Source organism: Amphibalanus amphitrite, unplaced genomic scaffold (assembly GCF_019059575.1).
Source record: "Amphibalanus amphitrite isolate SeventyFive unplaced genomic scaffold, NRLGWU_Aamphi_draft 000048F_arrow, whole genome shotgun sequence".
Taxonomy (NCBI): domain Eukaryota; kingdom Metazoa; phylum Arthropoda; class Thecostraca; order Balanomorpha; family Balanidae; genus Amphibalanus; species Amphibalanus amphitrite.
In genome coordinates this window covers 892,178-918,273 of record NW_024881544.1, presented here as the reverse complement: position 1 = coordinate 918,273, position 26,096 = coordinate 892,178, and the positions used below count along the sequence as shown (strand labels likewise).

At 48.8% G+C, this 26,096-nt stretch overlaps 1 protein-coding gene across 1 annotated transcript; it reads right to left on the bottom strand.

The window, feature by feature from the left end:
- Window positions 1-8,211: 8,211 nt before the first annotated feature.
- On the bottom strand, window positions 8,212-26,096 carry LOC122377658 (F-box only protein 9-like). Its single transcript, XM_043357954.1, has 9 exons — window positions 25,918-26,096; window positions 20,271-20,411; window positions 19,683-19,832; window positions 19,195-19,396; window positions 18,342-18,472; window positions 17,701-17,864; window positions 17,015-17,327; window positions 16,492-16,617; window positions 8,212-9,106 (listed from the first exon to the last, which is right to left on the bottom strand). Exons 1-9 carry the CDS (start codon window positions 25,918-25,920, stop codon window positions 8,936-8,938), a joined length of 1,401 nt encoding a protein of 466 aa, XP_043213889.1. The 5' UTR covers window positions 25,921-26,096; the 3' UTR covers window positions 8,212-8,935.

The following is a 26,096-nucleotide window of genomic DNA, read 5'->3' as shown; positions in this document are numbered from 1 at the left end:
CTCTTACACAAATGTCCTCCTCGTTTCCCAGGTGCCCCCATTAGCTTCATAGGCGCCCTCTTTGGCATATAAGCGCCCTATGTATAGTCATCAGAGACATCCCTATATGTCCCACAGTCGCCCCGTTGTCGCGTACCTACAATGTGCGCTTATCATAGGCGTCTCTCTTTTATGGACACTTGAAGGCGACTCTCTTTGCCATGTTGGCGCCCCTTTTCTTACGAATGCACCCCCATGGCATTGATCAATTGCATTTGCAGACCTCTGTTGCATGTGGACGCCCATATATGTAGGCCTCAGAGGCGCCCCTCTTTCGCATTGAGGCGCCCCTCTATTACACGTAGGTGCCCTACTGTCTCAGCACTGCTCCCCTTTGGCATGCAGACGCCTATCTTTCGTACGGAGGAGCCGCCGTGGTTCTTAGAGACGGCATGGTGCTCCCAGACGCAGATGGGGCTCTCGGAGTCGACAATGTGGGACCTTCAGTCGCTGATGGGTGCCCGCCAGATGTGGAGCCTCGGAGACGCCGGTATAGGGCCCTCAGAGATGCCGGTATGTGGCCGTTAGAGACACCGGTGTGGAACCCTCAGATACTTCAGTGTGAAGCCCTTACAATTGCTGGTGTGGAGCTATGAATGCGCTGGCTTAAATCCCTCAGAGGCCGGTACATGGGCATTAGAGCTCAGTGAGAGCTTGTGTGGTGCCTTCAGTGGCCTTGTGGAGCCGTTAGACATCAACATGGTGCTGTCAGGAGCCGGTGAGTCCTCAGAGTCACCGGTGTGGGGCCTTCAGAGCTCCGAGATACTGGTGTGGGGCCCTCAAGTCAGAGGTGTCGGTGTGGGTCCTTCAGATGTACCGATAGAGCCTTGAGATGCACAGGTGTAGTGGCCCAAAGAGGCGCCGGTGTCGGGCCCCCACAGCCACCGATATATGTAGGGCTCTAAGAGACACTAGTATGAGTTATGACCCTCAAAGGCGCCGCTGTGTGGCGCTCATAAACACTGGTGTGGAGCCATCACAGGCGGGTGGAGCCGTTAGAGGCCGAAAAGGGCCCTTAGATGCCTACAAGGAGCCTTCAGAAGCCGGCGTGGCACCCTTATGGGGATAAGCGTGTCTACTTAGGAGCCCTTGAGGTGCTCTCATGAGCTCTCTGGGGCCCCACCGAGCCGAAATATGCCCAATAGCCCACGGCCAGTTGCCGCCGCATGGCTCTTCGGACTATCATTCTCAGGGGCCTCATCTGCCTAGTTTGAATAGAAGGGCCTCTCAGACCATCAGTCTCATGGGCCTCCTCTGGCTAGTATAAATAGAAGGGCCTGTTAGACCATCAATCCCAGGGGCCTCCTCTGGTTAGTATAAATAGAAGAGCCTCTCAGACCCTTAATCTCAGGGGGCTCCTGTGGACAGTATAAATAAAAGGGCCTCTCAGACCATCAGTCTCGGGGGCCTCCCTAGAAAAGTGTAAATGTGGATAGAGGGCCCCCTCAGATTCATTAGGAGTGGACCTCTCTGACTATCAGTCTCAGGGGCCTCTTGTGGCCAGTATGAATATAAGAGCCTCTCAGACCATCGGTCTCAGGGGCCTCTTCTGACTAGTGTGGATAGAGGGCCCTCCCAGACCACCGGTTTCAGGGGCCTCCAGTGGCCAGTTATATGAACAGCAGGGCCTCACAGCCATCAGCCTCGGGGGCCTCTTCTGACTGGTGTGAATATGAGGGCCTCTCATACCATCAGTCTCAGGGGCCTCCTCTGCCTAGTGTGAATATAAGGGCTTCCCAGGCAATCAGTCTCAGGGGACTCTTCTGACTGGTGCCGGATTGAGGGACCTCCCAGACCGAAAGTTTTGGGGGTCTCCTGTGGCCAGTATGAATAGAAGGGCCTCTCAGTCCATCAGTCTCATAGGCCTCTTCTGCCTGGTGTGATTATAAGGGCCACAGTCTCAGGGGCCTCCTCTGACAACAGTGTAGATGGATAGGCCTCCCAGACCATCAGTCTCAGGGGCTCCTCTGACTAGTGAGGATAGGGGGCCTCGGCTAGACCGCCAGTGTCAGGGGCCTATTCTGACTAGTGTGGATGGAGGGGCCTCCCAGACCACCAGTCCCAGACCTCTGACTAGTGTGGATAGAGGGGCCTCCCAGACCGCCAATGTCAGGGGCCTCCCCAGACCAGTGTGGATATTGGGGCCTCCTCAGATCCACTAGGGCCTCTCAGGCCATCAGTCTCAGGGGCTACGACTGACAAGTATGAACAGAGGGCCTCCTTGGATCCATCACGGCCCCTTGGAGTCCGTGCGTGGGGATTCGTGGAACTTATTTTTACCGAGTTTGTTTATTCTGGAAGGTGACGACGTCCTCTCAAATCGAGACGAGGGGCCTCGAGTAAAAAGTGGGTGGGCCAAAACACATGGTTGGCCCCCCCACCTCGAAAAGTGGGTGGGCACTTGCCCACCTGGCCCCCCCTGTTCCTACGCCTATGAGAAAGAGAACGAAAGAATAAGGCAGCATGAGTGCAGTGTTCCCAAAAATGCAATGATCAGGATCTGTGCGTGCGTACAAAAGGCTAGTAGAATCAATAAGCTCCGCTCTTCCCGTCGGCTTTAGCCTTAGGCTTTGGTGTGATCATTTGGTCTTCCTTCGTCCACAGACTTGAAGTAAAACGTATACAAGCTTTTTACAACCTTTCTTAGATGCGCTTATTTCAAAAAAAAATGTGAAATGAATAGGGCGAGTCCCGCCTCTTACAAAACTCTGCTTCACCTACGCTACGGAAAATACTGATCTTCAAAGGGCTAGGCCACTGTACCTAGAACGGAACGCATAGATGTGCCCCTGTTTTTATTCGCCAAAGCTGACAAGCCAATGCTAGATGCACTGAGTGTCTATGGAGAGTGTGTGGGTGCTCTGTATGGGCTCGAATAAAATGAAATGAGCTGAACTGAAGAGCGTTGAGCTATTATTTGGGGTGCTCAAGCACCCACGAAAATACAGTCAATGGGGGATCGAGAGAGAGAGGAGAGAGGGAGAGAGAGAGAGAGAGAGAGAGAGAGAGAGAGAGAGAGAGAGAGAGAGAGAGAGAGAGAGAGAGAGAGAGAGAGAGAGAGAGAGAGAGAGAGAGAGAGACGAGGTTTACGATGAAGTGTCTGATGTAGCCTGCGGGAGTCAGTAGACACCTCCGATAAGCCCGACTGCTCAAATCTCGGCGAAAAAGCACGCCGACAGATAAGTGGGCACATCGATAGAGCCAATCGCCGCAGAGTATTTGCCAATCATCACACGCTGATTGGCGAGACCACCGTGTAGCGCCCCCCCCCCCCTGTCGACGACACTTATTGACACACTTCCGTCGGCCACCGACCCACGCTTGGGGCAGACCGAGGACCTCTGCGGAGACACAGCCGAGGGGCCTCGCCACAGCCGACTCACAGGTCGGGGCGGTGAGAAATGAGAATCGCAGCGACTCACAGGTCGGGGGACGGCGAGAAATAAAAATCGCAGCGACTCACAGGTCGGGGGCGGTGAGAAATGAGAATCGCAGCGACTCACAGGTCGGGGGCGGTGAGAAATGAGAATCGCAGCGACTCACAGGTCGGGGGACGGTGAGAAATGAGAATCGCAGCGACTCACAGGTCGGGGGCGGTGAGAAATGAGAATCGCAGCGACTCACAGGTCGGGGAAGTTCAATGAAATATACATAGGTATATAGACGGTAACATACAATCAAAGGTGTTTATTATTCATACAATGCCACAGTACGACGTTGTTCACGCACCAGGACACCGGTAGAGTGTCGCTTGTTCCTCCGGTTGTAGTGATAAAAAGGCATATTTGAAACATGTGACGAATGACGGTCATCATTTGACAGAAGATCTCCATTGATAAGTTCCCATTTCCAGCTTTCAATTATTGCGGATCCAAAATTCGAAATGTTTCTGCACAGCTCTAAGCGCAAGCCGGCCGTTAGGCGCTGGAAGTGGAGGCATCCGTAGGAGTAGCGCATGTTTACGGTCGTCCTCCCTAGATGGCAGCAGTGGAAACGCCTGCATCTAGGCTGCGCCGCATGACTCGGCGCTGGAATACGGCCCGCCCGCCCGATAGCGCGACGTGTGCTTCGGCGGCCTTCGAGTTTATATTACAGGCGGTTTAGTGAAATCGAGAGTTCACACAGTAATTTTTTATAACGATAAATATTTGTCGCTTCGGTAGGTATCTTGTAGGTAGTACGACCTTTATAATGACAAAAGGAAGAAGGAATAAATACACACAATAAACGACTCTTCAGTGAAGATTTGATATTTGCATGCTTAGTAGGAGTCAGTGCATTGATCAAGTTCACTATCAATTTGCATATTTGACGATTGAAATACATACTACGTTAGGGGAAGCGGGGGTAACACCGCCACTGTGGGAAACACCGCCACCCCATCTGGCGGCGAAAGTATGAAATGTGAAGTGTAAAAATCCGTTATTTCCTATTAACCGCACGAAGGTAAGCGTCTTCTGATTTGTGTTCCGGTGTTTCAGTGTAATCGAAGCTCAATGTGGGCATTTAAAGAAAAATGCACATTCTCTTATAAAAATTCGATGAGTTGGGACTAGTTGGGAGCACTTTTGAATGTCTTTAAGTAGAGACTCATTTTGATTTACTTGATTACATCGAAAAATAACTGATCGGCTTTGTCCAGTAAGATAAGTTTGCTTGAACCGTGTAGTACATTCTTACCGCTGGCGATTTTTGCTTGTGATCACTTATTGGGGAACACCGCCACCCCGTGGCGGTGTTACCCCAATTGAGGTTGCGGTGTTTCCTGTTTGTAGCGTGATAAGTGATGAAACTCCAAAGACACGCTTTATTTATGTTCGTAGATGTTCCTAAGTCGGGAATAAGCAGCTTATTTGATTTTTTACTTTATATTTTTCATGCATCCCGACCAAGCACTTGCCAGCTGTATAAAACTGGCAAACAGCTGATGAACCTATACCTATTTAGGTGTCCATTACCGATTATTTGCGAAAATTACCACTTACCGACAGGAAACTCATCGCACACGATCTCTGAACAATTAAAAGCTTTCGTAGGAATGGGTTGGGTTAACATCAACACCGGTGGCGGGGTTACCCACACAATTTGTAGGCAGCAAATATGCAAGGTATTTTTAAAAGTCGTGATACATGAAAACCTTTTAGGAGCATGCAAAATAAGTACCTAAAACACGTGAGAAAATGTTTAAATATTGTAACCAAAACAATAACTACCAAGAGACCTCACACATATTCTCTCATTTTGGCGAAAAGCTTAGGGGGGCGGTGTTACCCCCGCTTCCCCTACATAAGTCCAAATTCTTCAATTTTCGTAGCTCAAACTGTGACGGCCGTCGGGGACACTGTAACGCGAGGGTCAGTCAGATCAATCAACTTTGCGATTAGTCTTCAATGGCATTGGCATTGGAGATGATTATCGAAGTGACCATTCACCATTCATTTCAAAGTCATCGGTGTTAAAACCTTCGCCCCAGTGGGGGGGGGGGGCATATGTTACCACCCTGTCGCGTTTTTCGCGTGTGAATAAAAAACCGCGGCGCGTAGCGCCGCGCCGCTTGGGGTAGCTTTTCCACATCAATTTTGGACAATGTGTGAAATTTTTGACCCCAGGTCATGTCAGGTCAGGTCACCAGGTCAAGTTAACTGACCAAGCCTAAAAAAGTTTGCAATCATGTCCAGCCTGCAGTGTTTGTCAGAAAGGTTTTAAACTTGGTGGATTGCATGATGTTATGGGCGCCTTCAATTTGTATATCTCGGATTTTTTATATCCGTGACCTAAGGTCAGGTCAGTGGCGTGACCTTACCATTATAAGTCAATGGAGAAAAATGAAAATGCCTCTAGATCCGTGTGTACGCATAGGAACAGTCCAAATATTTCAGAATCACAATGATTTGGACCACCCGTGACGACCAAGGTGTCGTTTTTGCTGATAGCCTCTAGAAAGGTCATCCGAGGTCATTTAAGGCTACAAACAGATTTTTGCCAACAACTCTCGATTGGAAAGAGATAAAACGCTGGGAATGGTCTCATTGTGTTTGTCTTGTTGAGACGCATCGACTGATATGCAACATGACCTTTTCCGGTCAGGTCATGACCTTGACCTGAGGTCAAATTTTCAAGTTGACCTTTCAAGGTCAAATTATAGTTCATTCGAGGCGTCTCGGCGAGAGGAACACGATTCTGGCAATAGAAATGTCGTGGCTTTTTTAGTCAAAAGTTATTGTCGAATAACACTTTTCGTAAAAACAGCTATTTTTGGAGTTTTTGCCCTCTGGAGGCTAAACCGTTGACCTGAGGTCAATTTTGATGATGATCTTATCGAAAGAAGAGTTCAAGAGCTTTCGATTACTTTTCCATGCGTTTTTCTAGCTATTATAGTTTTTGAGATAAATGCATGTTTTCGGAAAAATATAATGACATTTGACAAATTTTGACCTTTGATGACCTCCAGTGACCCCAATATTGCTCTAAGATGAAAAATGACCTAAATACTTTCAAGCGTACGCATTGAGAGATATCGATTGCTTTTTACTGCGTCTTTATAGCCCTCTTAGTTTTTGAGTTAGAGGTGGGTGGTAACATATGCCCCCCCCCCCCCACTAAGGCGAAGTTGGCTGAGACCGCCACTGGGGCGCGGGATAACATTTTACCGCCAAGAAGGCCTTCTCAACATGTAAAACGACGCTCCATTGGGAGGGAGTCAGTTATCTTCAATGAGTTAACGAAAAACCGCTCTCATTTCTAGCAGCCAGCTGATATTCGCTGTGGGCCTAGGGCAGGCGAGGCTAATGAGGACCGGAGCTGCCTCCAAAGGGGATCAACCGATGGCCATTTGTTCAAAGACTATAGGCGTACCGTTAATAATCGGATCTCAAACGGAGGCATGCCTCCTCCCGCGGCCTTTGTGTTTGCTCACAAGTTATCGCAATATTTACTCGTCAAATTTGGTGAGAAGTTACCAAACTACTAAGAGGTCGCCGCTTGGCCGCCGGTGCGTTAAACAGACTCAAACACTGCCGAGGCCATCGTCCACGCACCCCTGATACCGCAGAGATGACCGCGCGGGGCGTGAGTGGGCGCCCCCTCCCCCCATCGCCACCCAGAAGCGGAAAAGACTTGTCTCTTCGCTACCGTAACGCAGCGGAATACATTGAAAAACGTGCTCCCACAAGAGCGGTTGGCTGGTGGGTCGGTCATTGCCATCGGTCATTGCCATAGGACTGTATGGAGGCAGGAGCATAACGTGAAACAATTCACTACGTAGTTATGACATGATCCGGAAAAGCGTGCAAACAAGCACGGCAATTTCACAGTTCTGAAAATCCAAAATACACAAACAAACCGATTCCAACGATGGGATAACAATAACATCTGCAACTGGGCCACTCTAAAACTAACCTCCCCATAATCGCAATTCCAAACACAAGCCTTGCATTCTTTCTTACTACTCTTTCATCTGAAAATAGCATTGCAAAAACTGAATTGCTATGTTCTTCATCAGATTCCAGGACACATCAGACACCAAACTGTGTCAAGTGCCGTGTATAAACAGTAGGTTACAGAACAGTTTTTGCCGTCAGACGTTGGCGGAAGGTCTGCGGGCCGAGACGCCCGTCGGTTTGTCATTTTATTAGCGGCCGCCGCGTCTGGCGTCTATTGGAGCCGGCGCGGCGGCGCGTCTGCTGACGAGCGATACCCGCGACCCTGCTCTGCGCTCCGATACGGAGACGACACCTTGGTGTTGGTCCGACCCGGCCCCCCGACCGCCCGCCCCCAGCAAGGCCGCCCCCAGCGGCCGGGCCAGCCCGCGGCGCCGATTACCGGCCGTGGGTGGTGGCCCCACGCCGACAGCTCGATAATCCATGCATTGGTATTCGATGAGATCGCTGTGACTCTGTCCGTTACGACTGTCCAACAGCACGCAATAGGAACTGTCTGTCCGTGAAAAACAGCGTTTACTTCCCAACCGGGACGTGATACGTAAGCCAGGCCCACCCGTCAAGTGCAGGGCTCCTGGTAAATCGCCAGCATACAGTGAGATGCTGGTGACCCACCAAAATACTGCGGGCTCCTAACAGGTTACTCGATATACGACGAGACCCGGTAACCCGTGTCCCGTAAAGTAATCTTGCGGTAACCTAGCTATTAATGACTGATTCAGTACACACAACGATCCGGCAGCCTGTGTATTTCTTCTACAGGCGACCACAAGCATCATCAGCCGCGCTTAGTACAACACTCCTTATTCGTCCGACGTTAGTGATGAAAGTTAGTGTCCATCAGGACAAGGATCACTGGATCACGCAGGCACGGGCCTAATTAAACCACAAAATATATCTCTCTTGGACCCCTATTGCCCAACTAACGCTCACGCCAAGTCACCACATAAGCACCCAGCCGCCCCTGTCCGCTGACAACTGCCGGGCATCTTAAAATATACAGTATCTTCCATCAAATGTGGTCAAAACGAGACAGCGGTCCCGTCGCACCTGAAACTATATCCTGGCTTCGGTTCAAGTTAACAATCAATAATCTGCGTACGGGCGGAAACGTCACAAAAGGTGATCCGCGGCACGTCAGTCGTTGGGTTTGCCGACGAGAGGGGTTAAGTAAAAATCACACAGAAAACAATCCAAAGCAAGCCGACCATGACGGCTTAACCGATCGCGCAAGCTACCGCGCCCACCAGCCCATAAAACGGGTGGTCTCTCAAATGACAGCCGGCTGGGGCGTCTATAAGGCTCGTAAGACGCCATCTTGCAACGTACCACAGTCACACTCTCGACAGGTACGCGGGTGTACACTGGGCAGTGAGCGGCACGCCTCTGCAGCTCTCTGCTGAGGGAGCCCCGGTCATCACAACCAGCTACCGGCTCTGACCTCGCCCGAACGTCGCTCAGCGCAGCGGCGCCTCGCTGGTAGTCGTGTAGCTGCGGACCCGAGAGAACACCATCGCCGGGTACTGGTCGTTGAGCGCGATGGCGTGCGTCGACTCAGTGCCGTTGCTGTAGACGGTGACGACCTTGTACGAGTGCCAGACCAGCCGGAACGGCTGCACGTCCAGCTCCTGGGAGATGTAGACCACATGGTCAGCGACCCGGCGGAACATTTATCGCAGCAGGGGAGCTCGGCGGCCCCCCGGGGACGGACCGAGCCGGGGAGCGCCCGCCCCTCACCGGGGCATAGCTGAACTCTGTCAAGTCAGATAACCGAAGCGTACCATGACCTATGCTATCGAATCCCCCGGCGCACCCGTGTAATATCAATATCCATCTGATTGTATATGGGCGTACTGGTGGTGCGTGCAGAGTGCTGGGGCGTCTGCCGAGGGTAGTGTCGTGTCACTGGGAGGGAGGGGGTCCCCACCGGGGCTGGGGGCCATCACCGGTCGATGTGGGTCACCGGTGGGGGCCACAGCCGCTCCGTCCGGGCGGATAGCAAACAGACCGGACTGCGGCCACGCCGCCACAAACACACACACGCATAAAACCCGGACGGCGTCACGGCATGGCGCATTCGGCCACGTCATGTCACGTCACGTCAGGTCATACCCAGTTCCGTCAGATCATGTCAGGTTAGGTCAGGTCACATCAGGTTGCGGTCGTCAAGTCATGTCGCATCAAATTAGATAATATCGGGTCAGGTCAGGTCACGTCAGGTCAGGGCAAGGGGCCGACAGCCAAACAGCGCGGCGCCCCGTCCATCACAATTCACATCACGCCAGTCATGCAGCTTTCAGCAGTATCAAGAGCGACGCTGCGCCGTCCATCCAGTTCCAACCGGTGTTCATATTTAGTACGCTAAAAGAACCTCATGAAGAGTTCCTGGAACTGAGCGCGATGTCCAACAGTAGGCACGTACACCTATAACTCTAGCAGCGCTGGCGAGCAGGTATGTCGGTAACACTATCGTCGATGGAAAATAACCTCGCGGGTAATACAGCCGGCGGCGAAATAGCTTAACGGCAGTGAACCTGAAACTTGCAGAGCTGCTCCCCAGAGGTGGGGGCGAGCTGAACTCTGCCCCCTGAGACCAGTTTCGGCGCATAGCCTGCATACCGACACGGGCCGAGCCGTGTCTAAAAAAAGTATGCGGTATCAGCTGTCCTTGCTGTTACCAGGAAGCATACCCGCGCAGAAATTCATTCACATCCAGCTCCATCGCAACCATTCGAATATTTGGGAATCGAGATACGAAACCAGGCAGCTGGAACAGCCATGTTCAATACTGAGAGCTATAAATGTGCCCTAAGCTGGAAATCAAGTAGTTTGGTTTCCAGCTCTTTCAAACATGGCTAAGATCAAAAGTTATGTATTCTTGGCACGGTCATTTGTATTAGCTATGACATTTTTTTTTTTTCAACCCACAAGCCCTCAACAAAATCTTGACTTACCCAATACTTGTTGCTTGAAAGCTGGATGTAGCTGTGTTTGATGGGCCAAAATGAGAGGCTTTCGAGGAATACTATTTCACTTCGTTGTAAGCTATCCAAGCCGGATGGGTTCGGGAAGACGTCAGGTCGAGACCTTTCCACAATTAGGGATCCCAGTCGAACGAGACCGTCGTCGGGAAATATCAACACGTCGATGTAATGCTGAAGAAACAATTCTCCCGCACGAAATCCTGAATGAGAGGAGAGTCTGAGATGTTGGCAAAAGGGGAGGCGAAAAGAGGAAATCCCAGTGGAGGACAAGGTTTCCTAACTACGCGGACCAGAGCCCAGAGGTCAGTGTCCCAGAATGTGTCGATTTGGGTGGGAAACGACATCCAAATGAAGATCATTTTCTACTCTCAACTCCAGTTTTCAAGCCCAATTTTCCACTGCCAAATCCACTGAGAAAGAGCAATTGCTTTGACGGTTGTTTTGAGTTCTACCTGTCACAATTGTAGATAAAATCATGCTTTTTATCCCTTCCACTCTTTTTTGGGCCTTACCTGGCCAATACTTTTTCACTCTCATCCAATTTTTGGTCAGCAGTTTCTTCTATGACACCCGAGCACAAATGTCATTTTGGGACATTGCCAGAGGCGATGGGAAGGTTGGTAGATGATGTAAATCACCCTACAGAACAGAAAAGACCAGTTATAGGGGTAATCAAATAGAACAGTTATACTAGATTTGTCTGGCCGGTGGTAGAAACCCGCAATTGAGCTGAGTAATCTGTCAGCTCCGATAGACAGTAGAGGTCCGTTTTGAGCCCCACCATATCAGCTCCGACCAGGACAGGGCAAGGTGACCAGGGTCGAGCTGGGCCAGCTGTCAGCTCCGATAGGCAGTAGGGGTCCGTTTGAGTCCCACTATCAGCTCCGATCGGGATATGGCGTGGTTGGTGACCTAGGTCGAGCCAGTGTGGCTAAATTCATTTTACGTTAGGGGGAGGATGTAGAAAAAAAAGGCCGGAAAGGATGTCGTTATTTTCATAAGATTTGACTTCGACCCTTTTTAAGCACTGTTTTTATGCATGTCACGAGAAAATGATGTAGAAACTAAACTTTGAGGGCATTCTGATATTCGGGATGTTAGATAAGGTTTTTAAGTCGGGTCATGTATTTTATCATTTTGGTTATTCGAATGGTTGTCTTGGCGTGTTGTCAGAGTTTGCGAGGTTTGTGTTTCTCTTGCTCCTAGACGTTTGAGTTCGAGGTTGTTATTATAAGTCGTGACTGCCGTGTGGATGTTTTTATTTATATTTTTAGGATGTCATTATGCTTTTCATTATGCACATTATGGGTGGATTTCCCCGCAACATTACGATTTTGGACACACTGGGTCGAGCTGGATGCAACTGTCAGCTCCGGTAGGCAGAAGTGGCCCGGTGTAGTCGCACTCTCGGCCCCTGCCAGCGTTATCGATTTGCCGTTCAAACATCGACCGTATCCCTCTGACCCCATGCTATTCCCGTCCGTTCCGTCCCGTCAGTACCGGTCGCCGGTACCAGGCAGTAACGAGCACTGGGAACGATGCCTAAACTACTTACTAAGTAATCTTACCCGGAACCACCCTCACTGCATGGCACGGTACAGCGATAGCAGCTGACTTTGCGTAATTAGCTCCAGTGTCCGGAAAGAACAGCCAGTCCGAACAAAACGCCAGCAGCGCATAACACAGAACTCACTTAAATGCAGCCTTCATCATGATAAAATTCACTAATGCAATTAACTTCTGATTTCTTGAAGGATTTCACATAAAAGATTAGCGGATGTCAAGCTCCGCAATTAAAAGCAATTAATATCAAAACTCAACCCGCGCCGGGCCGGTGCTCTGATATTCCACGCCGGGCCGGGGTGTGTGTGTGTGTGTGTGTGTGTGTCTGAACACCCCCCCCCCTTCTAACTTGGCTCCTGGGCCACGTAGCGACACGCGGTAAGCGGCAATCGAAAGAACGTCCAAAATAAGGACGAAAACACTTCGGTCATTTTTGGGTCAGGTCAAAGGTCAGGTCACCAGAGGTCACCAAAGGTAAAATGTTGACTATTTCAACAATTTGGAAACTGCCAACGGCTATCTCGGGAACCGATAGAGCTACAGCGCCGCGGAAAAGCGCATTCGATAGCCCTTTTACAGGCCTTTCTGAATAATGTTCTCAGATTTGACCTCAGGTCAACGGTTTAGCCTCCAGAGGGCAAAAACTCCAAAAATAGCCGTTTTTACGAAAAACGTTTTTTCGGCGATAACTTTTGACTCAAAAGAGCCATGACATTACTTTGGCCAGCATCGTGTTCCTCTCGTCGAGACGCGTCGAATGAACTATAAGTTGACCTTGAAAGGTCAACTTGAAAATTTGACCTCAGGTCAAGGCAAGGCTATATAAACCAGGTAGAACGCTCCGGGAAAAAAGTTGGAAACAATAAATTAGTTGCAGCATTCCCTGATGACGCGAATGTGGGTCAGCGGCCGGCGGCCGGCGGCCGCTAACACTGTATGAGGATGAGTGCACGGAACTTTTGCTTGTTGGAGATTGCGCTAGGCAGTTAAATGTTAATGTTAGGATATGTTTCGAAAGTAAATTGAACGACGCTTCGAACGCCGTCAATGAATTTGCGATGCGACGCCTATTTGTTTAGTTAGAGCCGGCGAACTTTTACCTTCCGACCGCGCGGGGAGGCGATATGGTGCCACACTGACGGTTTTTAAGATAGCTCAAAATTCTTTTAAGCTAAAGAGCTGAAATTTGACTCGTCCAATCTTTTGATCAAGCTGGATCTTCTGGTACAGGTCGCATATTTAATGTACGTCAGGTTGTTGACCTATGTTGTCGCTCGTGAGCCTCTGCACAGTCCAAAAACAATGCAATTTCTGAACACTCAGTGCCAAGAAATCCTTCATACAAAGATGACACTTGGCAGAAAGAAGAGCTGTCGGTTTCTTATCGTTCGTATGTGTCGTGTTTTCACAAGAGTTTAGTAAGGTCAGGTCCGTCACGTGACCTCCCCTCATAACTCAATAGGTTTACTTTCATAGAAGCGTTTATCAATCGCCGGAAATCTTAGCCAATCCCACTGGACACTGGATCCATACCCACATGGGGCCCTCCTGACTGGCCACTCCCTCTGAAATTCACAATAACATTGGGCTGCGGCCACGGTTATGTATTAATGCTTTTCACTGACAGAAATACAACAACTTCAACCACCACAATGCACGCCGCCACAACAGTCCGACCCACGTCCCTGATATCGACTAGCACCCGGCCGGATGCACATACGCGGAGCCAATCAGTCCGAATGTGACCTGAAGCTTACAATTGCTGTGTCGCATGGCACAGGACGATTCTTGCAGCTGTCGGCTGGAGTGGAGAAACAGCACGTTGCGACACACCGCGCCGGCGACAGAGCTCAGCAGGGCTGGTTTGAGGCTAGAGCCGGAGGTAAGGGCGGACACAGGCACATACATTGCAGGACAAATAACAGGATGCCAGTTAGGGATATAATTCAAGACAAATGATTAAAGACGGACTGAAATAATGCACATTCTGCTCACTTAGATACCAACATCAAACTTGACATTTATGGCACCACGGAAACAATGGGCACACAGGAAAGAAACAAAAGATGAGGTGTTTTTAACTCAAGGAGGTAAAAAGAGGTTGCATATGATGGAACAGCCCGAAGTGCACGCAAGCACATATTTTTGGTAATAGCTATCAGCTGTCCTACTTCTCTTCTCCCTTCACCAACTCTGGACACATTTGAAGCATCATATTAGCACCAATGTCCATAACAAAAGCTTGCAAGTAGTTTTATGAAGCCAAGGGAAATATGCCTACATCATGCATGTAAGCTCAAAATGCATTACAAAGGAAGGTTATCTAAAGAGAATAGTGGGCAAAAGCATTTCATAGTTAAATTATTCAAAACTGCACACAGGGCAAACATGAAAAGCAGCAAGTGTAGTGTTCTGTTATGCTTAAAAATAATCCAAAACAAAATACAATCTTTTCTTGTTTGAATTGGTTGTTCTTCTATGTCACTTCATCCATATCTTGATTACAAATGGGCTGTTACTGTAGGCTGATGAAGTGACACTTGATTGCCTTTGTGCGAGTTTCAGTTGCAGCCTCCTAGGTACTGCACTGGAAAGCAGATTGAATTGAATGCCTCTGAAAGAAAGGAATATAGGCAAAGTTAGCTGTAGTAGTGTCAATGATAATAGACATGACATTTTTGTCTTTTGACATACATTTCTTGAAGTACAAAAAGGTACAAAATAAATTGGTTTGTTTCAAGACACGCACACTGCACAAAGCCGCACAGACATAACACAATCATATGAAATTGGTACACATAAAACTTGATGATTAAAAAGGTCAAAACTAGCAATAATAATTAATTGAAGTAAAAGTTACAATCACAATCATTTGATTTCAAATGACTTGACAAAGTCACAAGACGCAACGCTCCTATTCACTTAAGAAAAGTTTTATGCTTTCATTATCCTCCACATATCAACCAGCTTGATACCAGGCTGTGCAATAGTGGGTACATAACCCCATGTTTCCATTTTATTAGAGCAAGTGGGGTTACAACAACAATGCTAATGTCAAACCCACATCTGCAACCCGTACTGAAGTTTCAATCACCTTACAAGAACACCTTCTGGCAGTTTGATGGGCAGAATGGTCATAACTACTTTCTCCTCATATTCAACACAAATTATCTCTTATACAGATACAGTTTAGACTTGGTTATGGCAAGCATTTTCGAGAAAAGATATGATAAAAGTCCAAGACAAAGGTCGAGAGAAACAACACCAACATAAAACACCAACTATGTAGCACTAATACTATCAAATTCATAAAAATATATACATGAGTCGATCAGAAATTCACTGTAGATTTCGAAAATGGTGTCAAATGCCACTCAAATACCCCCATTCGCATGTACGAAGCAATATAACACTGACCTTCAGTTCCGCGTGCCATTCTCCATAGGCCACTGTGTATTAAATAACGCGTTCACTGATCGCAAAAAAATGAGACCCACATATGACGCGTTTGCTACTAGCCAATCAGCGCTCGAGATGCCGAGCGCTGATTGGTGGAGAGGGCCGTCGTCAGCAGTCCATTACATGTTGTTTTCCTTGAACATATACGTGAGCAGCTGATGCTGCTCACGGGTTGTTTCCATTTTTCGTAATGCTGAAGGCACGGGAGCGAACCCCCCTGGGTCAAGGTCATGACCTGACCGGAAAAGGTCATGTTGCATATCAGTCGATCCGCAACGTCGAGCCGAACACATCTAAGGCGTTTTCAGCGCTCTAGCACGCCTTTATCAGAAGTTATTAGCGAAAAACTGTTAGATTCTGTTCGTGACCTGAGATGACCTCGGGGACATAACGAGGGGTCACAGTTGCCATTTTCCGGTTCAGTGTGTCAATGTTACCTACATCTCGATGTTTGAGAGTGTCTAGAATGGCGTCCGTGCAAAACAGACGCTTTTCAATTTTCTCCCATTGACTTATAATGGAGAGGCCGCAAAATTGACCTGACCTTAGGTCACCGATATCAAAATTCCGAGATAAACATTTTATAGATGCTGTTGCTCTAATCAATCACTGAAAGTTTCAAGGCAATCGATCAATCGGTGTAGCTATGACGAGCATTCTTATTTTTTCTGAGGTGAGGTCACTTGGCGTGACCTGGTGACTTAAGGCGATCTGGGTCTGAAATTTTCACAAGATGTGCGGAAAAGATGCACAAACAGGTGTGCCAAAAACGGCGGCGCTATCTGCGAAAAACCGCAGGGGGGGTGTGTGTTCAAACACCCCCCCCCCCGGCCCGGCGCGGGTTAAGTGCAGCGAGTAAACTTCCACCCACGATGCATCATGAGTTGTATAACAGGCGACCCTTCCTCGTGTTGGAGCACGTGACCTTGCACCACAACTATGACCTTAGTTAGTCACGGGTTGTACAATATACCGACCGATTCATCATCCATTGTCCCCGAACTCACGATGTGCAGCATCTGTTGTCCGGGGTCGTACTGGACCATCTCCCGTCGCCTGAGGCGCACCCGGCCCGACTTCATCCGTCGGCTGGCCTCTCGGGGGACGCTCAGAACGGCCACCATTCGGTCACCCTGTGAGAGGGGAATGGTCACTTAGCAACGGTCATTCTCCCTGTGAGACAGGAGGGCATTCAGGACGGCCACCCTGCCGGACGGAGGAGGCACGCTAAGCAATCAGCACGGTCCCCGGTCATTATTCCCGGGAGACAACCATCACATGAGCCAACATCCGGTAACCCTGCCGGCGGGACCATTCTCAACGCCAGTCACGAAGAACTGCAGTGCATCGTCCGGTGAGAAAAGTCAGTCACAGAGTACTAACACTGATACCGATCTCCAAACGGTAGTTATCAGCTCGTAACTAACTACCAAAGTGGCACTGCACCACTAAAGCGGTCCCAACATGCCGTGTTGGTCACTCACCTTCAGCCGGTAGTGTCCCGGTACGGCGATCCCTCAGTTAACTCACCTTGAGCCGATAGTGCCCCGGCACGGCGGTGCCGGGCCGCTGCAGCTGCAGCTGGCCCACACACGCCGCCGGCTCGTCAGCAGAGGTCAGCATCAGTAGCTGGCCGTCGGCGAAGAAGCGCAGCAGCCGATGGTAGTGCACCATGTGCCAGGGCCGGTACGTGTGGTCCTGGTAGCCGCTCAGCTCGCCGCCGCGGATGTACGAGGCGCGGCTGATGTAGCAGCCGTTGAAGTGGAGGTGGGGTCGTGACAGGTACAGCTCGCGCCATACGGGCGACGGACCGGATGATTCAGCAGCCCCCGGGCCGAGAGCCCTGGAACAGAGGAACGGGCGAGGCCGTCAGGGGGAGACACAGTCAGTGCTTGAGTCCATCCACGGACACAGCTAGAAACGGTCAGCTAGAGACAACACAAACCAAAGAGAAAAAACAGCAGCTGCTCGGCTCGTCCCTGACAACACCCATCGCGTGCACCACCGCGTATGTTTTCGGACCAGTCCACCAGTTCTTCGCCCTGGCATAATCGGAGCGCCCTCTCAGATTTGATGCATATTGCGGATCAGTGACGGTACCCCATATCTGTCCCGTAGAGCCGGCCAGCTGGCCATTATGCGACACGTCTCAAATTTGACCTAGGCAGCGCCCCCCCCCCCCCAACATTCACAGAAGACAAGTGGCGCCGCCTCACCGTCGGCAGATGCGTTTCCAGACGGCGTTATCCCTTGCGAGCCGGTAGAAGCCACGACACACCAGCGCCAGCATGTCCAGGGAGCGGACGTCCAGGTCAGAGGACACCACCCAACAGGTGATCAGCTGCATCACCTCGCCGGGCAGGCAGGAGATGTGCCGCGCCTGACGGGGGCAGAGCGGGGAAGTCAGTATAGTCACGACAGGAGATGTGCGGCGGCTGCATGGCACAGCGCGGGGACGTCAGTATAGTCACGGCGGGGAGTGTTTGTTGGTCGTTGGATGCGAAGAGAACACTTCGGGACTAGCGGATCCCACCAAACGACGGTAGCCACCAGCCTACTGGAGTATCTACTATCTACTCACCAGCATCTTTTACCGCATCTCTCCGTGCACTCTGTTTTGTACCCACAACTAGCGACTTTGAAATTACTGTTATCGCGCCTTTATCTCCCTCACAGACCTTTCGTGCCCTCACTGACTCTGTCGTGTCGTCTCAATCTTCATCACTGTGTGCTCACCGACCCTCCCACGATGTTCTTAACCCCACCGTGTCGCCTCTGCATCTATACCGTGCTCCCAAGGATCATTCCACATCTGCCAAATATCCAAAGATCCCCCTGTGTTTTCATAAACCCTCACCGTCTGTGGGACGTTGGGCTGGCAGCAGCGGGCGTCCTGAAGGCTCAGCTGCTGCAGTCGCCGCAGCACGTCCTCTGGCGAGTCCTCCTGTTCCTCGTCAGAGTCCTCCCCACCGTCCCCCGCGGGCGGAGCTGCCAGAACAGGGAGAGCGGGGTGAGGACACATGGTGATATAGGGTACTAAGGGGGACGACAGGATGGGTCGAATCGGTCTATAGCAGCCTATCTAACACAAGTTCATGAAGGAATCGGATGACGGCGACAAAGTAAGATATTGCTTTGTTACGCTGCCAAGCTACGCCAGACTAAATAGGCATAGTATTGCCATCTAGCGACCAGGGAAGACACTGCAGCTTCAGGAATCCAATGGTTACTGCCGTGCTGGGCCAAGAGAGCATGGATTTCCTGCACTAGTTATCACAATTTGCAGCACACCCATTTGCGAGACGTTCCTCAAAAGAGCCTACAGGATATTAATGTCGAATACAGCACAAAGTAGGTAAGAACCTGGGACCGTATTCACGTCGACTTCGTAAGTCGATTTTCTTTCGTAAGTATAATTTGTTATTCACGTCGACACTTCTTAAGTTTTTGTCGACGCTGTTCACGTGAATAAAAAAAAAAATACTTAAGAAGTAGGTCAAACGTCAGAAAACTCTTACGAAAATGATCGACGTGAATACGGCCCCAGGGACCGTACAACCTTTAATTTTACAAAGAACTCTCGAACTAGAGGCCTGAGTTCATGGCCATTCATGGGAAGAACGTCATAAATCAGCCAGCAAGTGCTCAAAGCCAGTGTCCAGTAAATGATAGTATCGATCGAGCTGCAGGAATGTTTAGCATTCACTAACCGTCCGTGTGTTGCTGCTGTTGTTTCTGTTGTTGAGACTGCTGTTGCTGTTGCTGCTGAGCCTGGTGCCTGGCCAGCAGCACGCGGCGCACCTCCTCCTCCACAGCGGCGTTAGTTTGCTCGGCGCGCCGGTACTTTTGGATGGCCTCGTACAGCAGGCCGCGCTGCTCCAGTCGCATGCCGTCCATGTACAGCTCGACCGCCTGCCGGCCGAGACGTCCCGCCGTGAGATCGCCGTGAGACACAACACTGCGGCTGTCACCGCGGTCCCTACAGCGGTGCCGGGAGGTTCACGGTATACACTGCAGTACCCGGAGCCGCCACGCCATTACTGGTAACCATGATCAAACAGTCTGTCAGTAATCTCATAAAAAGACACCTTCACGTGTAATGTGTATAGGTATAATTCGGGCCTCAGGTGGAGCACAACGGATAAATGTACATATCCCTCAGTCGGTTATCTTTTACCATAATCTATCCAGTACCTACCTGATCCAGTTTGGTGGCCGAGCCGGTGTCTGCGGCGGCTGTACGGGATCCAGCCGAGGTCGGGGCAGTCTGCTGCTGCTGCTGTCGCTGCTGAGAGACCTCCTGCTTCCATCGCAGCCGGAACTGCTCCAGGTCATCCTCCAGGGCCGGCTGACGGCGGCAGAGGCGCAGTGTCACACAAGTTATCTAAAAACCAACTCATCAACGTGAAAAGCAGTGATAATGAACCAGGCTTGGCGCGCCGATTGTTTGTTGTTTGTTAATTGAGGCTTTAGGGCGCGCCGACTACTTAGGTCATTTTGCGCCCATAGCGTCGTTTTAATAAAACAAGTGTGCGCCGAGCGAAGATTTATCTACATTGTTACAAAATTCTTAGCAAAAAAGCAGATGGAGACATCTGGATTCCTAATCATGTTCCTCTGCATACCAGCAAATGTCTCACGATGACTGCAGACTTTTTCACCACTGACAAGCATGACATCGACTATGATGAGACAATATCATAGTTATGCTTATGTGAATTGAAAATGTCATGCCAACAAATGCCCACTTTTTGGGCTTTGTCTATAATTAGGAGAAGTCCAGTACCTGCTGGTTCTGCGACTCTGATGTCTCGCTCAAAACGGTGAGGAAAGAGGAGGAGGACGGGTCGTCCTCCTGGTCCCCTGCCGACTCCACTCCGCTTCCCGACTGGGCAGCGCCAGGGCTGCCGGAGCCGCCAGATCCATCCTGAAAACAGCGAGAGATAACAGCAGAATGAGATACCAAACACTTCCTCAGCTGCCTGTGGAAGCCTCATTAAATACTGCTCTTGTCAGGTTACCAAAAACCAGCGACATCCTTGGACAGATATGATCGATGTTGACATTACAAATGAACTCATTTATACCTTCCTGGTGTCCTTGGTCACAAAGATGGAGTCAAAGTGAACCAGTGTCATGGACACAAGCCAAAAGAGTCTCGCATGCAATATGCCAGAGATTGTTCCATGCAGACATTGCAGGATTGTGCAATGCAGGACAAATAAATTTGGGATTCCATCACATCCAGACATTCCTAAGGATGTCTGAACTCATGGATCCCAACATTCCCAAGAAAGTACAGATAAAAAATCCCACTTATTCTTTTTGTCACAAGTCAAAGACCTATATGAACTACCGATAATGTAGGGATTACTGAGCATAATTTTTACGGAGCGAGCGAAGCGAGCGGAGTCTTTCCTTAGATTAACGGAAATTTCTGAGTATGAGCGGCCGGCCGGCCGGCCGTGGGGACGCTATTCAAAAGCTAATATCTTAGGAACGGGACATCCGATTGACAAGCGGTCTTCTTTACTGAATGTCACTTGGACGTAAAAGTTATGTGGTGTGATGGCCACCATGCGTTCTTGCCAATTACCGCACGTGGCGCGTGGTAAAGTTGGACATTTTTTAAGAACCCCCAAAATTGCAACCTCAATAACGGCACAACGGCTGGGCCGATTGAATTGAAACTCGGTACACAGTTAGGTCTCCATCAGATAATTCATCTGCATGTGTTAAGGTTGGGGTGCTGCTGCACGTGCGCACGTGCAGGGGTCGATTCCAGATCTCGAGAACGGCTGGACCGATGGCGCTCAAATTTGGTACACGGTTAGGGACCAGTTAGTAGGGTGCCGTGCACAAGTCAGTTGGGACCCATTTTGCACGTGCGCACGTGCAGGGTGCCGCTTCCAGATCTCGAGAACGGCTGGGCCGATTGTGCTCAAATTTGGCACATCGCTAGAGACCGGTTAGTAGGGTGCCGTGCACAAGTCAGTTGGAGGTACCCCCTCGAAATTTCGCACGTGCAAGGCCCACCCTCTCGCTCGCTCCGTTAGTCGCCCCATAAGGCGTTATACTGGTTGTGTAGTGATCCAGTACAATGAATCCAGGCATGCTTTTTGTAGTTTGTTAACAGAAACATAGGCGTAGGAACCGGGGGGGCCAGGGGGGCCACGGCCACCCCACCATTTTGGAGTGGGGGGGGCCAGTAATGTGTGTGGCCCCCCACTTTTGAGAGCACTCCAATGTCTGAGATTCGCTCTTTACTTTAAACACGATTCAACCAACTAAACACAAAAAGATGGGCCACGGTGCCGTTTCTGTCACGGATAATCTGTGCTTTGCAGGTAGAATTAACACCGTCTAAAACATGCAGCAGTTTAGCGCTTTAGCGCGTAAATTTTCAAATTCAGCGCAGAAGAGACATATCTGATATGTTTATTGCGCCAACCGGTTTCGTTTTGTGGATCTGGCACAGGGGAGCAATGCCGCTTCAACCCTATTGGCCGTAGTGTCTAACGGTGGCGGCCATATTGCGCAGACCAAGAACCGGCCGCCGCCTGTGTTGAGGAATAGGGAATTCGGGACCTTGATTTACGTTTGCGGCCGCCATATCCGTTACGTTCAAGTTACGTAGATACGTAGATTCGAACGCACGATCTTTGGATTACGGCGCAAGCATCCTAACCACTACACTACCGCGGCGGCGAGGCGGCCGGCGGAAGGGGGGCTGCGGAGGCATGGGGGCTTTTTTACGCATTTTCGGAGGGCTGTTCACGGGCCCTGTGTGCGGTCGGACCGCACACAGCCTCGGAGCTCCGCCCACTTCATCCCTATGTCAGCCTTCCGTCACCGCACACAGCGATCGCTGTGGCCGGTCGGGACTGGCCACAGCGGACCGTCCACCGCACGCAGCCGTGACGTCAGAACCGCCTACCCATCCCCTACCCCCACGCCTGCTGGACGTACCGCACACACCGCACGCAGCAGTGTGCGGTGCCCGTGAACACCCCTCAGAAAAACTAATGGGTTTAGTGAAAAACGCTTCGTAGATAATTCGAAGAAAAATGTCTAGGCTTTCCGATGATGCACTTAGTTTTGTGCTAGCTTTAGCAGAGTTTTTTCTACAGCGCTTCAAAAATCGCCCATTTGCATAGGACTTAAACGGGACTTCAAGACTTGCCCCCAGATGACGTCACGAGCTGACGTCACGATCAGGTAGAATCGCCGGACGACCCTACCTGGTATATAGGGCCTTGGATCTGGTTTGAGTCAGGTAGAATTTAGAAATGAGATGGATATAAGAAGTTTTTTTTTTGCGAAAAAGGTGGGTGTGTATCTGGTGAATACAGTAGAAAACCTATAGGACCGGGCCGTGGAGGGTTAAACTCAAGATAACTATAAGAAACAGGTAGGTCCGATGTTTTGAGTAAAGCCCACGTAAAGCCCTGGTGACGTCACTGACATTTCTTATATGGAGAATTTCGCCCATAAGAAAAATATTTTACATACGAAAATTTGTATTTCATTCGGAAAAAATACATTCTATCAATTTCATCATGAAACTTATATAATTTAATTAAAAAACTTGAAATCCTTTGAGTGCTTGTCCCAACCCCTGCTATACCTTTGGTCACGTGACTTCCATGATAAACTTTGCGTTTTGCAATGTTATGACTTAAACAGAAGCAATAAATGTTACAAGCGTATTATTTATGATGTTTTAGGCAGCAATCGTGTAATATCATCCTTAAATTATATACATTTTGCTTAAAAGAGGTCACGTGATGTTACCAGATTGTGCTCGGACAGCATCTTCTTGAACTTCGATTTTGAGTACTTTTTACCTTCATTGAGTCCTAATAACGGACGTTTTTAGTTATAAAATGAAGCAATAAATCTATTGAGGGCAAAATTTAATCATTTTTGCACTTTCAAGCCGGGCTATCCTGGCATGAACTTCGGCCGGTTTGTGTGTGAAGCCTATGGTGAAGGGAAAACTTCACGCCCGGCTGACGTCACAGACCTCGGCTACCAAATCGTGTCCGGTGGGGGTCGGTTAAACTGGCCTCTGAAGGCCCAAACCGTCTAAAAGTCCCACACCGGCCTCTGATAAGTGATAGTCAATCAGCCCAGTTGCAGTGGTCGCTGATATAAAACCTCTTAAAAACGTTATAGGCCTGGCTGAGCCTAGCTGGGCCGTTCATGCTGATTTTTATAGGTATATTGAAAAGACTCGCTTTGCACGTTTCACGCTTGCTCGTAATGAAAAAGTTGCTGGATGCCTCTGGAATTTGCATGGGTGCCAACGGCTGCGGAGGACAGGGGAACGCGTCCATCAGTTTGAGTTTATGGACGGGAGACTCCCTGAAATTTCAACCAATTTTTTTCTTTTTTTTGTCTCGATTTTTTTTTACCTCTGAGCATGTTTGCGAAAACAAAGTGGCCGAAATCCGAGGAGAAATCGGATTTTGGGGGTAGGTCAGGTTTTGGACCTCTGGGACCCTGGCCCCCCCACTTTCGAAAACGTTCCTACGCCTATGAACAGAAATGTGATATTTGTCTGCAGCTGCCTGGATGTGACTGATGAGGGTACAGGGTAGGAGGTTTGAAATACTTAATTCAGCTCAGATAAAAATAAAATTTGGCAAACCTAAAACAGTAAACTTGATTCAAGCTGAATCTTTTGGCACCAACTGGCATTGACTGCATTTCAAGGTCATGGATCTTATGACATCATAAGTAAACCTATGCAAGGTCTGAATTATGTTGCAGCTTTACAACTTCTATAACAAGGGAGCATTTCACAGGGATGAGGGAGATAGAACTCCCAAAAAATGGCCAGCTCTCTGAGCCCTTAAAATCTTATTCTTCATAGGAGTTTACTGGAGTCAGGTCACTCACAATTCACAAAACCTCTCAAATCCCAATTGTGACCCAATTGAGAAATCACAGAATTTGCTTATCCAGTGCAGGAAATGACCCATCACCCAACTCCATGTCGAGCATATTAATATGGAATTTAGAGCCCCTACCATTAAATTGATTTATATGCAATATGACATCAATCAACCAACTTCCTGATCTCACCAGCTTTGACCTGATCTTGACCTGAGGTGAAGTGTTTACAATAATGTGACCTTTCTAAGCAATGGACATTCCTGGAGATGAAAATAAGATGGTGATAAAGTTATCACTCTTAGTTCAGACCATTTTTGGGAAAACAAAAAACAAAATGACAGACTGGTCTGAACTGAAGGCTATGATCATCAGGGAAACTGGTCAAATCTTCCATTTTTAGAATTATGTTCCATTTTCGGAAGATTCTTCCATGAATGGGTATGCATTTAAAAAATTGAACTTCTAAAAATGGAAGACTTAACCTCAGTTTCCCAGTGGCCAGCCTGTGATATCCATGTCTTGATGTAAGTAAAGCCTTTTCTAAATGTGTAACATAAAAAAGAAATAGTTCTCCAACCACCCAGGCCCATCACTAAAATACTTTTAAGACCATGTAGGTAGTTTTTGTTCCTAATGCTCATCCAGCAAAATGTTCTATAAGTCTGATAAAATCTTAATTCTTCATTAAATTTTGTTTTCTCTGAAGCCTTACTTTGAAAAAAGATGTAAAATACATCCATGCTAGAATCTAGACACCCACGCTTGCACCTGGCCACTTCACTATGCTGAATTGAATGCGACCAGGGACGACAGTCACATTTGCATCGTTTTGGCACAAATCGGTTGTCCCCAACATAAGCTCAACCTGTTTATGGAAGAATCTTCCAAAAATAGAAGAATTTTCCACAGTTTCCCCAACTGTGATTCCAAACCAGTAAGACATGTAGCACGTTAACATTAAAAAGACTGTGCTTGGTTACAATATGTTAAGGCCTGGCTACCCTATGCGTTTTCTGTGTGCGTTTTTTGTGATTTCGCGTGATTTGCGGGATATCGTTCATTACGTTTTTGTTATATGTTTTTCATATAAACTTTTAATCAATATAAACATTTCATTAACTTTTATATAAATATCAATATTAAAGAAGTAATAACTTTTTCTAGCAAACTCGCAATAAACACACGCAGAAAACGCATAGAGTAGCCGCCAGGCCTCTATATCAAATGGCTATGAGAACAAAGAGTCAAAGGTAGAGTAGGTATTACATCACAAGCACTCTGAGCTTGAGCTGGAGCATGAGTCAGAATACCTAACTCAAAGAAGAATTCAAGAATGATATGAAGAAATGCTTGAAGACTTTATGGGAAAATTGACTTGATGATGATGAATAACTGACTGTGGAATGCAGTGAGAAATTACTTTAAGAACAACAACAAAGTAACTCAAGATAAATTGATTTCAATTTCAAATGAATTCAAATTACCACGTTCAATCAATGCAATGGGGGACGGGGTATTCATCTCAATCTTACCATGTTCAGGTATTTACCCCGCCTTTGAAGCCAAGAAATATGAGAGTTCACGGGTGGAGTAAACTACTGGGCAGTCTGGCCACGGAAAATCAGGTTCTTTATACACCATTATATGAATAATACGGGACAAAATGCCCATCCGCACGTGCAAACGCGTTGCACACGCGACGTTTGTTTTG